The 22,018-nt window shown below is 41.6% G+C and overlaps 1 protein-coding gene across 2 annotated transcripts in view; it reads left to right on the forward strand.

Annotated features, from left to right (window-relative positions):
• Positions 1-21,441, forward strand: part of slc35b3 (solute carrier family 35 member B3) — a 44,709-nt gene extending 23,268 nt beyond the window's left edge. For both annotated transcript variants that reach the window (XM_078398637.1, XM_078398638.1), the window contains exons 6-9: positions 1,640-1,732; positions 8,130-8,241; positions 17,968-18,037; positions 19,590-21,441. In XM_078398637.1, coding sequence (XP_078254763.1) covers positions 1,640-1,732; positions 8,130-8,241; positions 17,968-18,037; positions 19,590-19,737 — 423 coding nt within the window. In that variant the 3' untranslated portion in view covers positions 19,738-21,441. The remainder of the gene's footprint in view (positions 1-1,639; positions 1,733-8,129; positions 8,242-17,967; positions 18,038-19,589) is intronic.
• Positions 21,442-22,018: the final 577 nt, after the last annotated feature.

The raw sequence follows: 22,018 nt of genomic DNA on the forward strand, positions 1-22,018 counted from the left end.
AGAGTTCGGGGATGGGCCAGTGTACATCTGGAACAGGGATTGTTTGACGTAATGGGGTGCGTATCCTTCAGAGATTGACATCTCCTCACAAACCATACCTCTGTATAGCAAATATCATAAGTTTGATGGAATACTCAACACTTGCAAGGATGAATGCAGTTGCAACAATTCTCAGGAGGGTGATATCCAGATAAAGTAGCCTGCTCGATTGCTACCCAATCCATTACCCAAAACACTCATTTCCCTCACTATCCCATACCAGGAGTGCAGTATGTACCATCTGCAAAATGCACTCCAGTTATTCACCATGACTATTCTGGACAACACCTCCCAAATCACTGCCAAGAAGAAGCACAGGGTTTTTGGGTGAATGAGAACACCATCACCTGCAGATTCCACACTCGGTTGCATATCATGTTCACATGGTGAACCATTCTTTCATCATAGCGTGGGACGTCAGGGTGGCACAGCAGTGAGCTGCTGTCTTACAGCGCCAGTGCCCCGGGTTCAATCAAAGCAATGTTTTACAGATTCTGGAAACAAAAGCAAGAAATACTGGAAACACTCAGATATATTGGAAATACTGGAAACACTTCTGCGAAGGGGAAAATGTTTAAGATTGAAGGTGTTTGAACGGAATCAGGAAATGTGAGAAATGACAACACAATAGTGCAGCAGGCATTGCTGGTGCTTTATAATCCTGACCACCAGTAGTATCTATGTGCAGTTTTCACATTCTCTACGACTGCATGGGATTGCTCTGTGTGCTCTGGTTTCCTCCTACGTCCCAAAGATGCATTGGTTGGTAAGTTAATTCGTGACTATAGAATGCCCCTCGTGTAAGTTGGTGGTCAGGGAATCAGAGTCCAGTTGATCGATTGAATATGTGTTTGTTCTGGGAATAATGAGCTGACTGACTTCCTACATTGTGAGAAAATATGAGAAATCTACAATAAATGAAGAGATGGGGAAAAAAGTCAGGGAGAACAGAGGAAATGTCAATGCTAGGAGACATTTTGAGACCATGAGAGATGTTCCCACGGTTGATGCCTGAAAGATGATGATAAAGATGCGAGGAGGAGAGAAAAATGAAATCTGAACTATTAGGAGAGTAAATGACAAAAGTTAATTTCGTTTAGAGAAATAGCGTAGAAACTGGTCCTTCGCCCCACTGAAGATCTCTCCAGAGATGCCATCTGTCCTGCTACGTTACTCCAGCATTTTGTGTCTATCTTCGGAGTAAACCTGCATCTGCATTTCCTTCCTACACATTAGTTCCCTACTGTTGATCATATCGGAATTTCTCAGCGCACATCAATTAATATGTGACTCACCAGTTATATGTAAATGTGTTCTACTGGTGAGAGTCATCTTATTTATCCAAATTTTATACAAAAGGATCAACCATTATTTATCTCAAGAATTTCTTGTTAATATAAGAGTCATGTATTGAAAGGAAATTCGGATCAAACCATATATTTTAAGCAAGGTTCCAGGTGTTTGCCTTCTGGCACCTTTGTTGCCTCACATTTATCACTTGCACCGTTCTCTAGTTTGTATACCAGTATAAGTAACGGCTTTCATTTTGAACAGCTGCACATCCAGGATTGTTAATGTACATGTCTCCTCTTGCTCCTAGGTTTTATATTCCTATTCAATAGGTTTTCTGTACATATTAATGGCTTTGTTTTGTACCCATGGACTGGGCCCTGCATTTGTCTTTTGTTCTAGGGTAAGTCTGCTTATCCATATATATTCTTAATGTCTGCCTTTAAACATAGTTCAAAGACAGTGAAATGTTTATGTTTACCCAATTGGACATTTTTGATTAAATGATTAAAACTGTTCTGTCCGTGTCACATTTAAAGTGCTTTGTGCTTCCAATTCTAGTTCGCTTGTATGCTGTATGATCAATGAGTCTGTGTACTAGTTTTCCTTATTTAGGAGGTATCACAAAATGCTGGAGTAACTCAGCAGGTCAGGCAGCATCTAGGAGAGAGGGAACGGGTGACATTTAGGGTCACGACCCGAAACGTCACCCATTCCCTCGCCTAGATGCTGCCTGATCTGCTGAGTTACTCCAGCATTTTGTGATACCTTCGATTTGTACCAGCATCTGCCGTTATTTTCCTACACTTCCTTATTTAGAATGTGTTTGTGTTGTTCTATTTTACCTTTTACTGTTGTACAGAGACTCGCTGCAGTGATGATTGACACATTATGGATAAAATTTGGCTGAACTAAGTGAAGTATATGTATTACTTAAATCCAATGACCCAATTCTCCATTGTATTCCCCTTCAATGTCTTTCCAATTTACACACCTTTACTCTAGTGGGCAGGCAATGTTCTGTAGATATTACATTGCTCAGGTGCTTTGCCAAAATGATATGAATCTAAGTAGTGTATTAAAAAATACCAAACATCAAAGTTAAATGATCATTATCCTTGTCCATAAGAAAGTTACTAAAAGTAGGAAATGAAGCTATTATTAGATCAATCAGATTAATGAGAATATGAAGTGTAGTTTCGAAAGGCTAATAAACAATTATATAGAATGCTGTCCAGTTTAAAAACTCTGCAGACGGAATTGTAACCGGTGTCCGTGCCTCTTGTCTTATTGGGTATTGTGGTACTGATCCATTGATGGAAACTGTTGTACGATAAATTGTGTTTCCACACCAGTATTTAAATTCAAGTAGGTGTGAATTGCTGCTTGGGGAGCAGTGGGTAGGGAAGGGTCCAGTCTTTTCAGAATGGAGTTAAGCTGTGAGTAGTGTGAATTGCTGCTTAGGGAGGAGTGGGTGGGGAAAGGGTTCAGTCTTTGCAAACTGGAGTCAGTCTGTGAGTACGTGTGAAGTGATGATTGGGGTGGGGGGGCGGGGGAGGGGATCCCAGGATTATGTTTGTTTCTCAAACCTGCAGTAAAACCCATTCAGGTCGTTGGTCAGCTGACGATTGTCCAAGGAGCAGGTTTTCCTCTTGTAGCTGGTGATTTCTTGCAAGCCCTTCCAAACTGAAGAAAAGTAATTAGCTGAGAACTTGCTTCTCAGCCTCTCAGAGTACCTTTCCTTGGCAACTCTGATTCCTCTTCTCAGCTTGTACTTGGCCTGCCTGTAGAGGTCTGTATCCCCGCTCCTGTAGGCCTCATCTTTTGACTGGCGGAGCTGTCTGAGTTCATCTGTGAACCAGGACTTGTTGATGAACCAGATCCGGGTCTTCGTGGGAATGCAACTGTCCTCTTTTCGTTGTCCACCTTTTCGTCGTTTAGCAGATTTTAGTTTCTGCCTGTAGGTCGGAATAAGGTGAACTAAACAATGATCGGAGAGACCCAGAGCCGTCCGAAGAACAGAGCGATATGCGTTCTTGATTGAAGTGTAGCAGTGATCAAGTGTCCTCTCCCCTCTGGTGGAGCAGGTAACATGAAGTTTTGTACTTTGGGAGCTCATGACTGAGGTTGGCCTTGTTAAAGTCCCCCAAAACAATGACCAATGAAGTCGCTCTCTACTCTCATTACCTGGTCAGCGAGTTGCTTTGGCGCCTCACATACGCAGGCTTGGGGGGGATGTAAACTCCAGCGAGAATAAAAGAGGTAAATTCCCTCGGAGAATAAAAGGGTTTGCAGTTGATAAAGAAAGATTCTAGATTGGGGGAACAGAAGTTAGACAGTACCGTGATGTTGCTGCAGCAGTCCTGGTTAGTGTAGAAGGATATTCCACCTCCTCTTGATTTTCCCGCTGCCTCTGCGTCTGTGTAGTTGAAAGCCAGTCAGTTGCAGCGCGTTGTCCGGGGTCGACTCACACAGCCAGGTCTCAGTGAAGCACAGGGCAGCGGCTCGAGAGAAGTCTTTGTTAGTGTGGCACAGGAGTTGTAGTTTGTCCTGATTCCTGATCACATTTCCTGAATTGTAAATTATAAATAAATAATATTGAATATTGGTCTTTATCATATATCAAAAGTTTTTTTTTAAACAACTCTGAGGATGCAAAACACAAAATGCAAAGTGAGTTTGTTATAGTCCACTGAGTCCCACAGCTAACTTGACCACACCTCCTCCCTCCCAGCCATTGGCGAGGACGCCATTACTTACTTTCAATTCCTCCGTCTCTGCCACATCTGCCCCCAAGATGAAGCTTTCCACTCTTGGACATCCAAGATGTCCTCTTCCTTCAGTGAATGTAGTTTCCACTGGCTTTAGTTCCTTGGTGATAGAAAATATCTCAGTCCCTGCTGAAGTCCAAAGTGCATTTTTATAGGAGTAATATTTAAACATATGGTTACAAAACTGATTTAACCATTCTTTTAAAATAAAGTAGGTTGATAAAGACAAGCTGGTACATTGAACCTCTTTTATTACAGCATTGTCATTTTTGTACAGTATGCTCCTGATGGTTCAATTCCCTCCTGCCAGCTGTACCGATGTACAGTCCAGTTGAAGTGGCACATTAAAGTTGTATTTTTTGCATGTTGAACATCATACCATTTTGTAATACGTTTATAAAAGAAAAGATTAAGCCTGCCAGTACAATTTTCAGCATAACTGTTCACATGTGATTGTAGTCCATAACACACACTTCTGAAATTCAATTGTTGAATGATGGTTAATGTCCTTTAATAAGACATCTCAAAGGCTTTTGATATTTGCATACGGTATTTGTGATTTTCAAATTAATCTCTGTGGATTTGTCTCAGCTAACTCACTTAAGGTTTCATTGGCAGTGTCACTCACATATTTTGCCTTTCCAATGCCAGCTCAGTTCATTCCATTCTACCAACTGTGTTTATGATTCTTTTATAGAAAAAAAAGTTACACCAGGTAAGTAAAACAGAAAATGCTGAAAGCACTCAGCTGGGGAAAGATAAACAGAGTTAACGTTTCAGGCCGAAGGCCGTTCATCAGACCTGGGGAAAAGAAAACAAGCTAGTTTTAAATTGCAAGAGAAAGGAGGAGGGATGGATTGGACAAAGGGATAAGAAGTGGCCAGGATTGTCGTGGGGGTAACTTGTAAATAGGTTTATCAGGCGAAAGGTTAGAGAGATCTGCTGGGGCTATCCTACTATAGCTTTGTATTTCGCAACTTTCATGTACGTTTGTCTGTATTCTCACTCTCCAGACGTACCCTCAATTCGTATCTCTTATTCTCCTTTGTTTAGTTTAGAGATACAGCATGGAAAAGGGTCTTTCAGCCCACGCACTCCATGCCGACCCGTTCACATTACTTCAATGTTATCCCACTATATTATCCACTTCCTACACAGTAGGGGCAGTTTACAGAGGCCAATTAACTTACAAACCATTAATCTTTGGGATATGGAGGAAGCAGGAACACCCGGAGGAAATCCACATGGTGACGAAAAGCATGAAAACTCCACACAGACGGCATCAACGGTCAGGATCGAACCTGGTTCTTTAGCGCTGTGAGGCAGCAGCTCTACCAGCTATATCTCTATCCAATGCCAATAACATATCAACCATGTAATAAAGTTTACAGATTAGCTCCATGACAACCCTGGTCTCATCTTATCGGAGTTACTCCCTTTCTCCTAATCCGCTCGCCACTTCTCTGCAGTTTAAACATAACTTGTTTGCTTTGATTCCCAGTTCTGTTGAAGGGACTTCAAGATGAAATGTTAACTCTGATTCTCTTTCTGCATATGCTGTCTACTCTCCTAAGTGTTACAGCATTTTCTGTTTTATTTCAGATTTACAGCATTTGCAGTTTTTGATTTTCAAATAATTGGTAAGTGCTTTTATCACACTGCTTGTAAACGAGGATGAGGATTAGTGCTTCCCCTCTACCCCCACCCTGTCCAACCTGTCGCCCATTAAGTGTGTTCTTCCCCGACCTCAATTAATCACCTTATTGCACAATATTCACTCCCCACCATCTCACCCACAACTCCTGACAACTCCTGATAATGTAGTTATAAGTTCCACAAATGCTTCAGCATCCCATCAATGCATTCAATCAAAGCCTATTTTGCAATTCGATAATGTACTTGTGCATCTATTCATTTACGAAGAATTACAAAGAAAAGAAAAAGAAAATTGTGAGCAATTTTGGGCACCATATCTGAGGAAGGATGTGCTGGCTCTGGAGAAAGTCCAGAGGTTTACAAGAATGAGTAAGTTAACCTATGATGAGCGTTTGTCAGCACTAAGCCTGGTACTCGCTGGAGTTTAGAAGAATGAGGGGGGCCTCATTGAAACATACAGAATAGTGAAAGGCTTGGATAGAGTGGATGTGGAGAGGATGTTTCCTCAAGTGGGAGAGTCTAGGACTAGAGGACATAGCTTCAGAATTAAAGGATGTTCTTTTAGGAAGGAGGTGAGGAGAAATTTATTTAGTCAACGGGTGGTAAATCTGTGGAATTCTTTGCCACAGAAGGCTGTAGAGGCCAGGTCAGTGGATGTTTTTAAGGCAGAGATAGATAGAATTTTGATTAGTACAGGTCTCAGAGGTTATGGGTAGAAGGCAGGAGAATGGGGTTGGGAGGGGGAGATAGATCAGCCATGATTGAATGGCGGAGTCGACCTGATGGGCCGAATGGCCAAACTCTACTCCTATCACATGACCTTATAACTGAGTATCAGATTGTTTATATATTCCTGCCTGTTTCAAAATGAAATGACCTTAAATATCCTTCTCACCTTTTTTCCCTATTCATTGAACTGATGTAACTTTGCTCATACAAACAAGATATTTACAGTTGCTCAGTTATACCTTTAATTTGCTAACTTGATAGACAGCAACCTTTTAACAGTTTAAACCAACTTCATTTTCATTGCGCTACATGAGAATTTTGTTTCCTCCTTGATTTTTTTTTGTTCCACTTAATCATTTAGATGAAGAACTTCATCGTGTTTAGTTCAGATGATATCCTTTTGTGCATGGATCCATGCAGGAATGTTATGTTACTCAGAAGAAAGTGAGCTTATGGATTTTTTTTAAATGTGGTTACATCACCCATAGAGAGGTTATCCGCATATTTACCCTAACATTCTTACTCATTGACAAAGTTAGAAGTATTCTTTTTCTATGGCTAGACATAGATTAATAGAAATATAGGTTAATTACAAAAATGCAGATGGTAATTGAAAAGTTGTTATAATTTAAGTCCCAAGCCCACCCACTTCCAGGTTAATAGATGCAAAGAAGATGTTAGGCAATCAACTTTCTTTGAAGGTGGATTGGCTGTGTTAATTTTACAGTTCCTCATTGACCCATTCTTTCAGAGTTGACTATCCATCCATTGTGTCCTGCCCCTCAGGAGCCTCTTCAGTTAAAGTGAAAATCCGTGCTTTTGCAAGAATAGATATGTCAGGAGTGCAGGGCATGCTTGTCCCCAGCCCACAAAGTATACTTCCTTCCTTCTCCTCTCAACCTGTAAAAACCCACTGCCATATGTTCAAGGCCAGTTCTGGAATACAACTCGCCTAATATCAAAAATATTTTTACACCGGGTAACTAGCATTCCTAACCTACAAGGGAGGTGGTTTTAAATGCACTTTGGTAACCCTATGCAGCATGTAAATAGCTTAGCACCTTCATGGGCCAAAATTACAATCACTATATCTGTGCATGCAGTTTTTAAATGGTCCTAAAGGAATGGAAATATGGAATATATTTTTCCTTTGTCCTGACCCTCTCCCACCGCACCCTCTAACTTACAATTGTATTAAGTTCTCTTCAGCAAATATGCTTCCTGTTATATTGCCACTGTTAAATTCAAGAACATTTATACAGTTTCTTGCTTTTTTTTTGAAGCTCATTTTCTCTGATTTGCTACATTATTCAATCGAATAATGCTTGAGACTTGATATCAATTAATCAATAATTACTAACTTATCTGGTCTGGTAACGTTTTGAACGTTATACTTATTACAAATCTTTCTTTTTCAGATATCAGTGCCAGCTGTTGTGTTTTCCATGTGAAGGGCAAGAATTAATTCAAATTAGTTCATTGACTTAGCTTGGAAATTTTACTCTTCCAAAGACTAATGCTTTACAAGCTTTCAAGTTACTTAATGGCCAGTGTCACAGTTTAACATTGTAGAAAACATCCTGAATCTGTGTAGTTTGACATCATTAATGACTGTAATTTTTGGTTTCCATATTTGTTTTCCAGCATCCAATGCAGACCTACGGATATGCATTTATATTTTCATTGACGGGATATTTAGGAATTTCCTTCGTACTAGCCTTGATAAAGCTTTTCGGTGCACTAGTTGCTGTAACAGGTAATATGCAATTAATATTGGTAATCACTATTAAGATTTACTACAATGCCAAATTTGTTGAAAATGTTACATTGAAGCCTGCCAGCCTGTTGTAATTTTAAGCAAAAGCTTACTAAACTGATTTTTTCCCCTGATAAGGTTACACACGACAAACTGAGACTAATGGTAAAACCGGTCAAAATAAGCAAAAAGACAGGCCACTTTCTTTTGAGCTATTAAGGCAGCAAAGTGATGGTTGCTAGTCATCAGTGTAACATTTCTGTGTATTACAACCCATTAAGAATTTTTATTATCCATGTTTGGTTTTCAACAGGATAGAAAATCTATATACTAAAACCCTTGTTTGTTTGTTTGTTCCTGAACTACAGCCAAAAAGGTACACGATAGCGTGACAATTTTAGGCCCACCTTACTCACCGTCACTGTCGGCTGAAAAGAAATCTGAGGGGGAATACATTTTTTTAGTTTCCTAAATGTGGCCACGTTAGAAGTTAGTCAGAAGTTTGGTGCTAATGGAAGAAGTTTCATTGAAATTGGTGTTATATTTTTAAAGTTATTCACATTTTAAAGTTTAAATCTAACTCCTAGGGAGGGTGGGGAAGGGAGGGAGGGGGGTGGGGGGAGGGAAAGAGGTGGGGAGGGGGAAGGAGAGGGTACTGCACCAATGCAGGAGAGGTTTGGGCCCAACGGGTCCACTTGGTCTAGTAATACTCTAAATTTCATCTGTTCTGCACAATGTGAATTACCTTATATGAAATAAAATCAAGTCCTCTCGATCAAGCCCCACTCTGTCTACCATTAAATATATGGACTGTGCAGCCATTGCAGTGTTGCCAGTTATTGATATTTGTTGATTGATCCAACAGTCTGTTCAATATTCTTGATCATCTACTCACCACTGGTTAATTATGATAAATCAAAGGTCAATCTGCGTTTATAAACTAGTGTCAGTTGTTTTTTATTGCTTAGTGCTAGAAATAAAAACCAAACCAAAATTTTGGCCAATGAACAACTGGAAACATTATGCATCCACAATGAGTTTCTAACGGTTCACATAACCACTAAATATCTTAAAAGGATACTGATGCTGCTTGAAATCAAATCTGTTCAAAGGCAAATTTGGCTGAAAAAAAACATAAGTGAGGGGAATACATTTTTTTAGTTTCCTAAATGTGGCCACGTTAGAAGTTAGTCATTTAAGTATAATAACAAAGAGGCAGCTCATGCTTACCATATCCTCCATCATTAATACAGCCTACTCTCCAATAGTTAGATAAATTTAATTCTAAACTCCACGTTTGAGATTTGTAGTCTTGATTCTGGCTAAGGTTCGAGTTAGCCCAAGTGATTGGAAGAGGAGAGGAGACGTGGAAAAGTATTGTCATACATTTCCTACACAAAGCTTTCATTTTGAAATTGTACCATTTGATTTAATCGAAGGTTTGGAGAATGTGAAAGAGTCTTGTTAGCTGATGGGGAAGTGGTGATTCTTTATTCAAGACAATCCCACAAGGCTATACAGTATCTTCCTTACGAGGAAATGCATTTTGGTGCTATCTTTGATCTGTGAATCAAAATCTGTTTGTTATATCACATGAAATTGATATTCCGGTGCATTAATGAAGACATCTCAACATGTCAAACATTAGCTTGAAAATATTTTTGTCTAATCGTACTGTTCTTGTTTAAACTGACTCATTGGCAGATCTTCCATTTAAAAGTTAGTCAATCTGCTCAGATTTGCTGGCTTTAAAACATCTAACTGAACGGAATACCTCAGCACAGGCTGAAACAGTAGTTAACATCCAGGTCCCTGGACAGCTGTGCTGTGACGGTCAACTCTTTGTTGAAATCAAGGGGAAAAAGTTCTTAAATTTCTCGGCTCTTGGCCTGGGAAATCTGCTTCAGAACCATTTTTGACAACAGTTCAATTGAAATAAATTAGAGGAAACGTACTAGAAGATTGGTATGAAGCTTTTTATTTGATTTATTTGGTTTTCAAGTGTGTGGAATGTTTTAGGCTTTTTTTTAGAATATTAGAAGTTTTCATTGTTTTTGTTGTATTTTATTCTAATTGTTAATATTTTTGGATATTTGTGAATGTCAAGAGCACATACAAAAATTAAATTTAAACAATCTCCAGCAGCCAGTGAGCTCTTGCTAAGCCATTCTGAGAGTGCAGCCTGCTGCTTGCATTCTTGAGAAGCCCTGCATAATGTTGTGCCTTGCTGATCATCAGCTCCTAGAGGAACATTGCAAAGACCACCCTGATACAAGAGCAAGCAATCTGTGACCTTATCTGTGCCACTAATCTGTTGAAAATGCAAGTAATTGAATGTTTTCTTTAGGCTTTACAGATGCAGCGTGGAAACAGGCACTCGGCCCACCAAGTACATTGAGACTAGTGATCCCCATACACGAGCACTATCCTACACTCGAGGGACAATTTACAATTGTACCAAAGCCAATTAACCTACAAACCTATACATTCTTGGAGAGTGTGAGGAAACCGGAGCACCCAGATAATACCCATACAGTCACAGGGAGAACATACACACTCCATACAGACAGCACCAGTAGTCAGGATTGAACCAAGGTCTCTGGTGCTGTAAGGCAGCAACTCCGCCTCTGCGCCATTTCATTTAGTTCAATAGGGGTATGAATGCAGGGGAAATTGTGCTCTTGCCCCATTTCAAGCACTCTCTGTCTTAGGTACAACACAGACAGATAGCAGTCCTCCCGATAATATGCATTATTCCCAACCTCAGGTGATTGCAGTTTGTTCATTACTGATATCTTTTTCCTCATTTATCATACTTGTATATGAGTGGGGTTGTCAGTTTTGTATTTTAGTTCATTTTCCTTAATAAAAATGAACTGCATCAAATCTTCACACATTCATTTAGAAAGGCCCTCAAAATTAACAGAAAGCAGAAACTAGTTGTGGTTGGACATAAATTTGAATCTCGGCTTAAAATGCTAGGGTATAAGTCATACACCACCCAGATCAATTGTTTTACACTTGTCCCCTTTTCCACTACTTAGAGCAAACAATATCCCATTTATCTCCTATGGTATTATTTGCCTGGATCATGTAAACTTAAAAGCTTTTCATCGTATCTTGGTACATATGACAAACCAATACCAATATCTAGATTTCTGGAAGTCAATTGTATAGCATGGGGCATCTCAAGGAAAATGTTACTGCATGTAAATAATATAAAGGATTGGAGCTTGGGTATTGAGAAACCCAGTTGAAATCTATATTTTCCGTAAATTCAAAGTCATTTTAATACCTCTTCAACTTTAAGAGATGAATGAAAGAACAAGTGTTCACAGTCATGGCCTGATTCTGCACGCTCTTTTATGTTATAGCCAGTCTTTGTTGAAGATTCAGCTTATTAAAAGTAATGACAGCTGTGGATAAACAGTGCCAATTAGGAATTCTGCATTCTGATCTTAAATTAATTTGATCTTGTAAATAGAAAAATAAAATACAAAAAGGTATAATCGCATTGGTTAAATCACAATTAGAGTACATTGAAGTATTTTAGATTTGGGCACCTTAATATAGAAAAGATGTTGAAGAGAATGGCATTAGTGTATAACTACTGGGGAAATTAATAGAACTGACAGGCAATAAATCTCTTGCACGTGATAACCTACATTTTGGTTTTGAAGGTGGAGAACGTAGAGGTGGAAGGTGAACTAATTGTATTCTTCCAAAAAAGAACTTCCAGTTCTTGAATGGTTCCCACAGCTTGGAGAGAGAAACTAGAGAATTATTGATCATTTAGTCTGGCATCATGAATACATATAATACTGGCATCTATTAGTTGGAAGCTAATAAGAGGATTGAGCAGATACAAAACATATTTATGAATGAAGATCATGTTTAACAAATGTGTTGACATTTTTAGTGATACATTTGGTGTACATGGACTTTCAAAAACTTTCAATAAACTGCTTCGCAAGAGATTATTAAAGTTAGAGTCAGTCATATTAAGAGTAATATACTCATGGATTAAGGCTTCGTTCATGGACAAAGTGGAATAGGAAAAAACAGGTTATTTTTATTTTGGGAAATTGACCAATGGACTGCCGCAGAGATCAGTACTGGAGCCCCAGCTGTTCACAGTCTATCAGTGATTTGGATGAGAGGATCAAATGTAATATATTGAAGTTTGGTGAGGATACAAAACTGATTTGCAATATGAAGAGGTAGCAGAGAGCCTTCAAACCAATATCAACTAACTAAGTGAATGGGCAGGTAGATGTAGTGTGGAAATATGTAACATCATCCAATTTGGAAGAAATAAAACAAATACATATTTTTTTTAATGATGAGAGATGGAGAGTTGTTTTTCAAAGAGACCTGAATCTTCTTGTATTCAAGTGAGGTTGCATCTGGATAACGGTCTGGTTGTCCTACTTAAGTAGACAAATACATGCGACAGATGGAGGACAGTAAGGTTTCACCAAGTTGATTCTTTGGTTGTGGAACTTTCTTGTGAGGAGAGAATTGGTAGGCTTGGTCTATACTAGAATTTGTAGAATCAGTGATAATCTCATTCAAATGCATAAACTTCTCAAGTTAATGTGTAAATTGAGTTTTCTTTGCTGCAATGCCTGGAACTAGAAGGCATCTTCTCAAGGGGAGAGCAGGGCTTTCAAACAGAGATGAGAATAAATGTCTTGCTCCAGGGAGTAGTGAATCTATCCAAGAAGCTGTAAAGCCTCTGCTTCTTGAGTATATTCAAGAACGTGATCAATAAATGTTTAAATGTTAAGGTTGTGGCGTGCGTCGGTGAACCCGAAATAAGGCGAGCAGCCAGGAGGGTTAAAGGGAAGTATATTAATTGGCAAATCGCTAGCCACTGTAATACTGGGCGGTTGGACGTTATCTCTGCTCCACAGGCTATCTGGAGACTACTCCAGCGCCAAAAACTCCCCCACTATATAGACCCAACACCTGGGCCGTCCCAGGACTATACCAAGTGCCGAGGGGTTCGATGCACAGGGTAGCATGACCTCTGAGAGGCGCCACGTGACCGACGACCGGTTCGCGTACATATGTCCAAAGACGTTGGGGCCGGCGAAGGCGGAGTGGGCCGTGCGGGTGGATGGCCCCGCGGGCGAGGCTGGGCAATGTCCAGGTGAGCCAGCTTGAGGCGACCGACTTACATTGTCTCACGCCGACCCCCAATGTCCAGCGTGAAAGCTCCGGGCCCCAATGTCCAGCGTGAAAGTGCCCTCATATGGCCGTTGGTGCGGCGCCCGGTGAGCGTCCCGGAGCAAAAAAATGTATTGACAGTCCTGCAGGGCCGCTGGCACGTGCGGGCGAAAAGTCCCATGGTTCGACGTGGGATCAGATGCGAGCTTACCCACCTGCTTGCGGAGGTGCTGTAGGGCGATTGAGGGTGGTTCTGGATGATCCGTCGCCGACGGTACAAACTCCCCCGGTAAGGTGAGCGGGGCCCCGTAGACTAGCTCCACCGAGGAAACCGCCAAATCCTCTTTGGGGGGCGGTGCAAATTCCCAGCAGGACCCACGGCAGTGCGTCTAACCAGTCGGGGCCGGTAAGCCGCGCCTTCAGAGTGGTCTTGAGCTGCCAGTGGAACCTATCCACCAGACCGTTCACCTGCAGGTGGTTGGCTGTGGTGTGGTGAAGCTGCACACCCAACGGGCGAGCCATAGCCGACCACAGCTGGGAAGTGAACTGTGGCCCATGGTCTGAGGAGATGTCCACCGCACCCCTTAACGGGCTATCCAGTGAGTTGAGAAAGCCCAGGCACACGTGGCCGTGGAAATATCGGCCAGTTGAATGGCCTCTGGCCACCGAGTGAAGCGATCCACCACCGTGAGGAGGTGGGAGACGCCATGGGATGGAGGAAGCGGGTTCACGATGTCCACGTGGACGTGGTCGAAATGGCGTTGCGGTAAGTTGAACCGCTGCGGAGGCGCTCGGGTATGGCATTGAAATTTGGCAGTTTGGTAAGCGATGCAGCACTGGGCACAGTGACCGACCTGCTTACGCAGGCCGTGCCACATGAAACGCGAGGCCACCAATGCTGTCGTGCCTCGGATGGAGAACGGAGATGGTAGGCCAACACCTCGTCATCGTCCCGCTGGACGGCCGCTAGGGCTGAGTAATCAATTCCTAGACACATCCCTTGGACGACATAGACGGCTGGGCAAGACAGAGGATCGGCGACCCTCTCCTTCCCTTCCACGAAAAGGATATCTACTGAATTCCGACACAAAGGCGAGTTGGCGCAGCTGCCGAGCAGCCCACGGATCGGAAATCTTCACGAAAGCGAACGTAAGTGGTTTGTCGTCCGTGAAGGCAGTGAATGCCCGGCCTTCCTAAAAATAGCGGAAGTGACGCACCGCGAGGTAGAGGGCGAGGAGCTCCCGATCGAAAGCGCTGTACTTGCGCTGGGCGTTAGACAGATGTTTACTAAATGCCAAGGGCCGCCAATACCCGTCCACGAGCTGCTCTAGGACTGCACCCACCGCTAATTCGGAAGCGTCCACCGTCAGGGCAGTCGGGGCATCTTCCCGTGGGTGGACGAGCATCGTCGCCCTGGCGAGGGCCTCCTTAACACCGTTGAATGCGGCCACGGCCTCATCGTGCCACGCTATGGTCTTCTGCTTACCCGCCAGGAGGTTGAACAAAAGCCGCATGATGCGGGCCGCAGCTGGCATGAACCAGTGGTAAAATGCCTACAAACACCTGCAGATCGCGTACGTTCGACGGCCGTGGAAACTGGCGGATAACGTCCATTTTCGCCGGTAATGGTGCTGCACCCTGCGAGGTTACCCGATGACCAAGGGAGTCGATGGAAGTGACATTTCGCCAGGCTGATGGCGAGGCCATGGTCACTGAGCCGCTGACAATGTTCCCGGAGATGCGCGACATACTCCTGTCGCGACCGACTTGCCACGAGGATGTCGTCCAGATACACGAAGACAAACGGGAAGCCGCAGCACACCCAGTCCATCAGGCGTTTAAAAGCCTGGGCAGCGTTTTTCAGGCCAAAAGGCATCCTCGTGAACTCCCACAGGCCGAAAGGAGTAATTATTGCCGTCTTCGGGATGTCGTCCAGGTGGACCGGGATCTGGTGATACCCTCGCAACAGTGCCACCTTTGAAAAAAATTTAGTCCCCGCCAGGTGTGCACTGAAATTCTGTATATGCGGGACTGGATACCGGTCCGCGGTCGTCGCATCGTTGAGGCAGTGATAGTCGCCGCAAGGCCGCCAAACTCCGCTCGCCTTGGGCACCATATGGAAGGGGGGACGCCCACGGGCTGTCGGATCGGCAGATAATACCCAGGGCCTCCATAGTGCGGAATTCCTCACGGGCAATGCGGAGTTTGCTGGGTGGGGGTCGGCGATAAGATAAGACGCTTGACGTCTACAAGCAGGGAGTGCGCCCGCAGGAAGTCGGCGCCCAATAGCGGCTAGGAAACATCTACCACTGTAAAGGGCCAGGTGAAGTGGCAACTGCTGAAAATGAGCGGGATGGTACGAACCCCGTAGGTTTTGATGGGGCTGCCACTTGCTGCGGTGAGCGAGGCCCCCTGCTTGCCGGAGTGGATGTCCTTCGAGGAAGTGGGGAGGACGCTCACCTCCGCCAGGTGTCTACGAGGAACTGGCACACGGAATGTCGATCCCAGGCGATGAGGCGGTGAATACGGCAGGCCGCCGCAACGACTACTTGCGGCAGGCCCTGGCGTTTCCCAGGAAAAAGCTGGGCTGACAGCACTGACGGGCTTCGGCACCCCAGCGCTGGTGGAAGAAACACCAGCGCCGCCTGTCGGTGGTGCCTGGTACTTGTTGGGGCGGGGCAAACTCCCGGGGCAGGGCTACCGCGGACGAACTCGCGGCGGCCGCAGGGGGAAGTCTCGCAGGGGGAACCCAGACGACGGCTGCACCGATCTGCTGGGCAGTTTCGGGTGCCCTGGAGCCAGCGCCAGCGCGCCCACGTCGCTGCGCCTGGCCAGCCACAACTCGTCCAGCGCTCTCCAAGCGCCTGAAGGTCATCAAAAGAAGCCTCGGTCAGCTGCAGACGGACATCGTCGGGCTGCTGTTGGAGAAAGCCTATTCGAAAAGGAAACAGGGCCGATGCCTCTCCATCAGCGTCATCATTTCGCCGAGCAATGTCGCCGAGTCCCGACATTCTGAAGATGCGCGCTACACGCTCCATGCGGCTGCGCCCGAAGGTCCACAGCAGGAGAGTCTTCAGGCCGCCGTACTTGTTATCGGCCGGGGGCGCGTTCAGATAGATGATAATGCGGCCAGCCGTCTCCTGGTCCAGGGCACCAACAACATGATAGTACTTTGTCTAGTCAACGGTGATGCCCCGGAGGTGAAATTGTGCCTCCGCTTGGTTAAACCATACGTTTGGTTGCACGGTCCAGAAAATTGGAAGTTTGAGTCCTACCGCATTGAGTTGAGCCGAGTCGAGTAACTGGGCCTGGTCGGCAGGCTGCGCGTTGTGATGCATCATCTTCGCAGTAACTCATGTCGGGGTCTCCAATGTGGCGTGCGTCGGTGAACCTGAAATAAGGCGAGCAGCCAGGAGTGTTAAAGGAAGGTATTTTAATCGGCAAATCGCTAGCCACTGTAATACTGGGCGGTCAGACGTTATCTCCGCTCCAGAGGCTATCTGGAGACTACTCCAGCGCCAAAAACTCCCCCACTATATTGACCCAACACCTGGGCCATCCCAGGACTGTACCAAGTGCCGAGGGGTTCGATGCACAGGGTGGCCTGACCTCTGAGAGGCAGCACAGGGTAATCATAGGATGCCTGTGCTGAGGGGATCGGTCGTGATCTTACTGAATGTTGAAACAGGCTCAGGGGCAAAATGTCCTACTGCTGCTTCCATGTATTATTGAAGCCATAGCACCCTACCCTTTAGCTGGCATGAACTCTTTGGTTCAATGGTAGCACTCTTGTTTCTGGATTATGGATTAAAGTCTCACGTCTAAAATTTGATCTGAAAAATGACATTCAAATGCAATATCAAAGAATATGGAAATCGTAATTTTATTCTGCAACTGTCAACTAGGATACCTTCTGAGTCTCAGGTGGAAGTAAAATATGGCATGGCATTCTTTTGAAGGACCAAGAGTTAATAAAAAGGAACTGCAGATGCTGGTTTATACCAAAAAAGCTAAAGTAACTCCGTGCAGGCAGCAGAAAATGGACAAGTGACGTGTTAGACTGCATTTTTTTTAGAGTTATACTGGCCAGTTTTTTTTTCAGTCAACAACATAAAAATTGTGTATCTATGTCTATCGTATTCTCCTTAGTGGTAGACTGCAAATTGGCTGTAATGTTTCCAGTTTTACAGTAGTGACCACACTTCAACAAATGATCTATTAGTGTTTTGGGAAATTATGTAACCTATTTTACTTTGTTAAATGTTTGGTGGTTCTTTAATCATATAGTATAACTAATAATCATCTTCACTATAGAGTTTGAAATAGGTTATGTAATTGGTATGCTTTTTTTGGAAAAAGTAATGATTTTCTGGCAAGCTGTTTAGAGAGCTATTCATTCACTGTACCTTTGTGTGTGTCTTTTTTTGCTAATTAACTATAAATATTGCTATTTATTGCTTTCTTGGAGAAACATTCAGAACATTATGTCTCTTTTGATGGATTAAGACGCTCCATGTCCTTAATAGAGGTAAACATCTATTTTTTTCTTTGCAGTAACCACTGGAAGAAAAGCTATGACAATTTGCCTTTCATTTCTCTTCTTTGCCAAGCCTTTTACCTTTCAGTAAGTAAATCGTCTTTTCATGTACAAAAGTGGCACATTTGATATATGAGATCTCGGAAGTGGTAATGCAGTCTGATATCAAAGCTGACGTTCTTCCCACACCACTCAAGCAACTCAAATAGGTATATTGTTCCTGGCAGAACATTGCCCGTGTTCATTTTTTTTCATAGATAATCTTACTTTTTTAATTTTTCAATGTTTCTCAGTAAGGTTCCTTTCTCTAGGGAAGCATGTATTCTCCTCAAACCCATTCAAAACATCTTGCACCTGTAACATTTTACATTTTGAGGATGAACGTCTACTTCTTGCTCCCAACCAACACCCTCCCTCGCTGCTCCCCTTCCGTGATTCCTCCTGCTCTCCAGCTCTATGGATCACTGTTTGCTTTGATTTGTCATTTTTTACACCTTACCCTACCATATCTTGAGTCTCCCCCTCCCCTAACTCTCAGTATGAAAAAGGGTCTCAACCCAAAACGTCACCTATTCCTTCTCCAGAGATGCTGCCTGTCCCACTGAGTTGCTCCAGCATTTTGTGTCAATCTTGCCAATTTAAAAATTGTCCCATTGTATTTGGACTCTTTATCATATTTGGCTGGATAGTTTTTGTCAGCTTTATCTTCTTTTTCCACAAATTAAAAGCAGTCTAACTTGTATAACCTGTTCTGCTAACATGAATTATTGATAAATGGAATCAGCTTTGATTCTCAAAGTCAAGCAATTTAATTCCATGACTAATAGCTTGTGGAGTAACCATATATCCCTTTAAGATTTGTAATTTGTCCCTTGTTAACAACATCCAGTATAATAATCTTTATTATTATTACTTGAATTAAACACACTGCTGAATTTGTAAATGTAGCCCAATATAACTCCTGAACCTATTGAATGGCATGTTATAACAACTATTATAGTTGTTATGTTACCCTTTAAATTTATGTCTCTCATATAAATTTATTTAATTGGAATTATGTTACTCTTATCATTCTATGGACACTAAAAAAGACCATGGTTGTAGTATGTCTGTACAGCAGCTTCAGGATATCATTGGTGATAGATTATCACAGAGAGAATTAGACCACAAACAGTTAATGTGGATTCATTGATATATGACCACTAAATAGTTTCCCTCCATCCTTACCATTTATTTGTACTCACTAATAACATTTACTAATCTTCCTCTGCTATTTTTATTTAGTTTTCTTCCCCTCATCCCACTCTATTCATTTTGAAAGAACTTGCGATTGGTTGACAGAGATTTATTCGTTTTTATTTTGTACTTTTTTATTACTGTCATCGTAGAGAACAGTAAGTTGATAGGCTACTCAGAGAGATACAATTGAATCAATTTTCAATGTATTTTTCAAATGTAATAATACAGAAATATAATTCTCTCTGTGGTAATCTACCACCAATGAAGCTGCTGTACAAACATACTACAACCATAGTGCTCACTGACATTGATAGGGTGTTACTGATCTCAAAGTTTAGACTTTCTGGTGGATCATTAGAAGTTCCACATTACTAATTATATATTTTTGTTTCCCTTCAAGCTATGTATGGTCAGGTCTTCTGGTCCTAATTGGAATCTTCCTGAATGTTTACAGCAAAAATAAGGACAGAATTAGGCTGCCTTCACTTCGTAACATTTGGAATAAAATTCAGAAAAAACAAGTAAGCTCACTGTCCCAGATGGTGTAGATCCTATACTGGTTTTCACTTCTGACTTGATTGAGCAAAGCCGTCACTGGTTGGCCTTCACAGGACATTCTGCAGAAGTTCACTTGTGATATATGCCCATTACTAATACAACCGATGATGTTAGTTGTATGATAAAAACAGACTTAATCAAAACTGGGGGAAATATGAACTGTACACATGTGGAAAAGGGAACCATGTAAGGTTTGGACGGTGTTTTCCATAAATATCACAATGATTGTTTACTAATAATGCGTACAAAATTCCAGATTTATAAATTGCAATTCTTTCACTTGGTTCCTCTGTACTTTGTTCTTCATTTGAATTCTGGGCAGTGGCCTGTGGTTTTTAAGTTTTGTAAATGAATCATATATGTGTTTTGCTTTTGCTTTTCTTCAATGGAAATTACAAACTGGGATCAATTATGGCTAAATGTGTGTGTGTGTGTGTGTTTTTTCATCACATGTGTGTACACAGTTTAATTGAAGTAATTAGTATAGTAGTACATAAAGTTGTTATTTATCATGATTGTACAATTCTATATATATATATATATATATATATATATCTTTTAAGTATTTTTGATGCAAATTGATTGTATTAAGTTCCTAGATCAATCCACAGCAAGAATGAGGCATGCATTAGAAAATGTGCATTAAATTATATAGTTACGATGAGGTATGTCATGTTCATTGGATGGTGACCCTAGCTCAGTCAAAAGTTCTTTATTGTATTTCCTACATTGCAAAAAAAGGTAGTAAAACATGATTACCATACATTGCCAAAATATTTTATATCACCTAGTGCCTCAAACCTAGTCTACTGTTTACCTTTCATTAAGAGCATGAGAAAAAGCAAGGGCCAGAAAAGTACACACATTGCAGTGTTCCTCAAACTACCATTACCAAACCAACTGTGTGTTATGATCTTTACATCTTTCTGTTTTTGCACAATGCCTTTTTAATCCTTAATGATTTTTTTAAAAAAATTAAGTTGTATTTCAACGTGTTGGAGTTTAGATGTATTTTGATACAAAAAGAAGAAATTAAGTAAAGCATATTACTGAATTTTTTTGCAGTTAGTACATTTTTTTGTGCATTAATACAAGTTTATTGGAAGAATTGACATCTATTTAATCATCGTTATTTATGTAGCAGACATTTTTATGTGGGATATGAACAGGCTTATATTTCCTTAGGTTTAAAATATTGATAACACTTTTCAATGACTGGATCATTAACAATGAATATACAACATTGTATTTGTAGCCTATATACTGTTACACATAATATCATTATATCTATGTGCATGTTGCTGCATTTTAAATAATTTCAGAGTGCAAATCATAAAATGGGGATGGAGTCAGACTATGGATGAGTGAACATAATTGGTTTAATTTGTTGCAATCTTGCATTCTGACTGGCTGATAATTTGCCAATAATTGCCATTAAACATCTATTTTTTAAATTTTCAGTGTAATCCAAAGAAATGGCATGTTCAGATATTTGTGTGGAAAATGTCACAATACAAAAGTTGCACCACGGATATAAAGACATTTTGTTTTATTCTGATGATAGGTTGAAAGTTCAGGTGGAAATTTGCACTTGATGTGCTCCACAAATATGTCTTATTGGACATAAGGGTAATTAAAGTCAATAACTGTGTTTCTAGCTTTTAAAAAATAGTTTTGCCTTTTTGACCATGACTCTTGGGGAAAATAAATAAAAACAAATTTGATATTTACTTCTAGTCCAGCGCTATTTTAGAGCACTTTTTTAAGTTCAATATTTTCAAAATGTTTATTCTTTTTGAGATATATTTCATATATATTGTCATATTTAAACTTATGCTATCCAATTAATCTCAAGTAACATTAATCGCTGATCAACGTTGTAAAAAACGGTTCTGGTTGGTTGGACAAATGTTATTTGCATTTCCATTCCTACAGCTCACATTGAAGATTGCCACAGTTTTCAGACTGCAGTTGATCATTGTATTTTGCTGGAGGTAACTGCATCGTCAGAAGTAAGAAGAAGAGAATTAATCAAAACAAATAAACATTAAATAATTTCAAGACACCTTTAGTTTAGAGATACAGCTTGGAAACAAGCCTTTCGGCCCACCGAGTCCGCGCTGACTAGCGATCCCCGTACAGTAATATCCAACGCACATGACGGCCAATTTTCAATTATACCAAGCCAATTAACCTATAAACCTGTACGTCTTTGGAGTGTGGGAGGAAACGGGAGATCCGAGAGAAAACCCACGCGTGTACATTCTCCGT

The sequence above is a fragment of the Rhinoraja longicauda genome, chromosome 4 (assembly GCF_053455715.1).
Source record: "Rhinoraja longicauda isolate Sanriku21f chromosome 4, sRhiLon1.1, whole genome shotgun sequence".
Taxonomy (NCBI): Eukaryota; Metazoa; Chordata; class Chondrichthyes; order Rajiformes; family Arhynchobatidae; genus Rhinoraja; species Rhinoraja longicauda.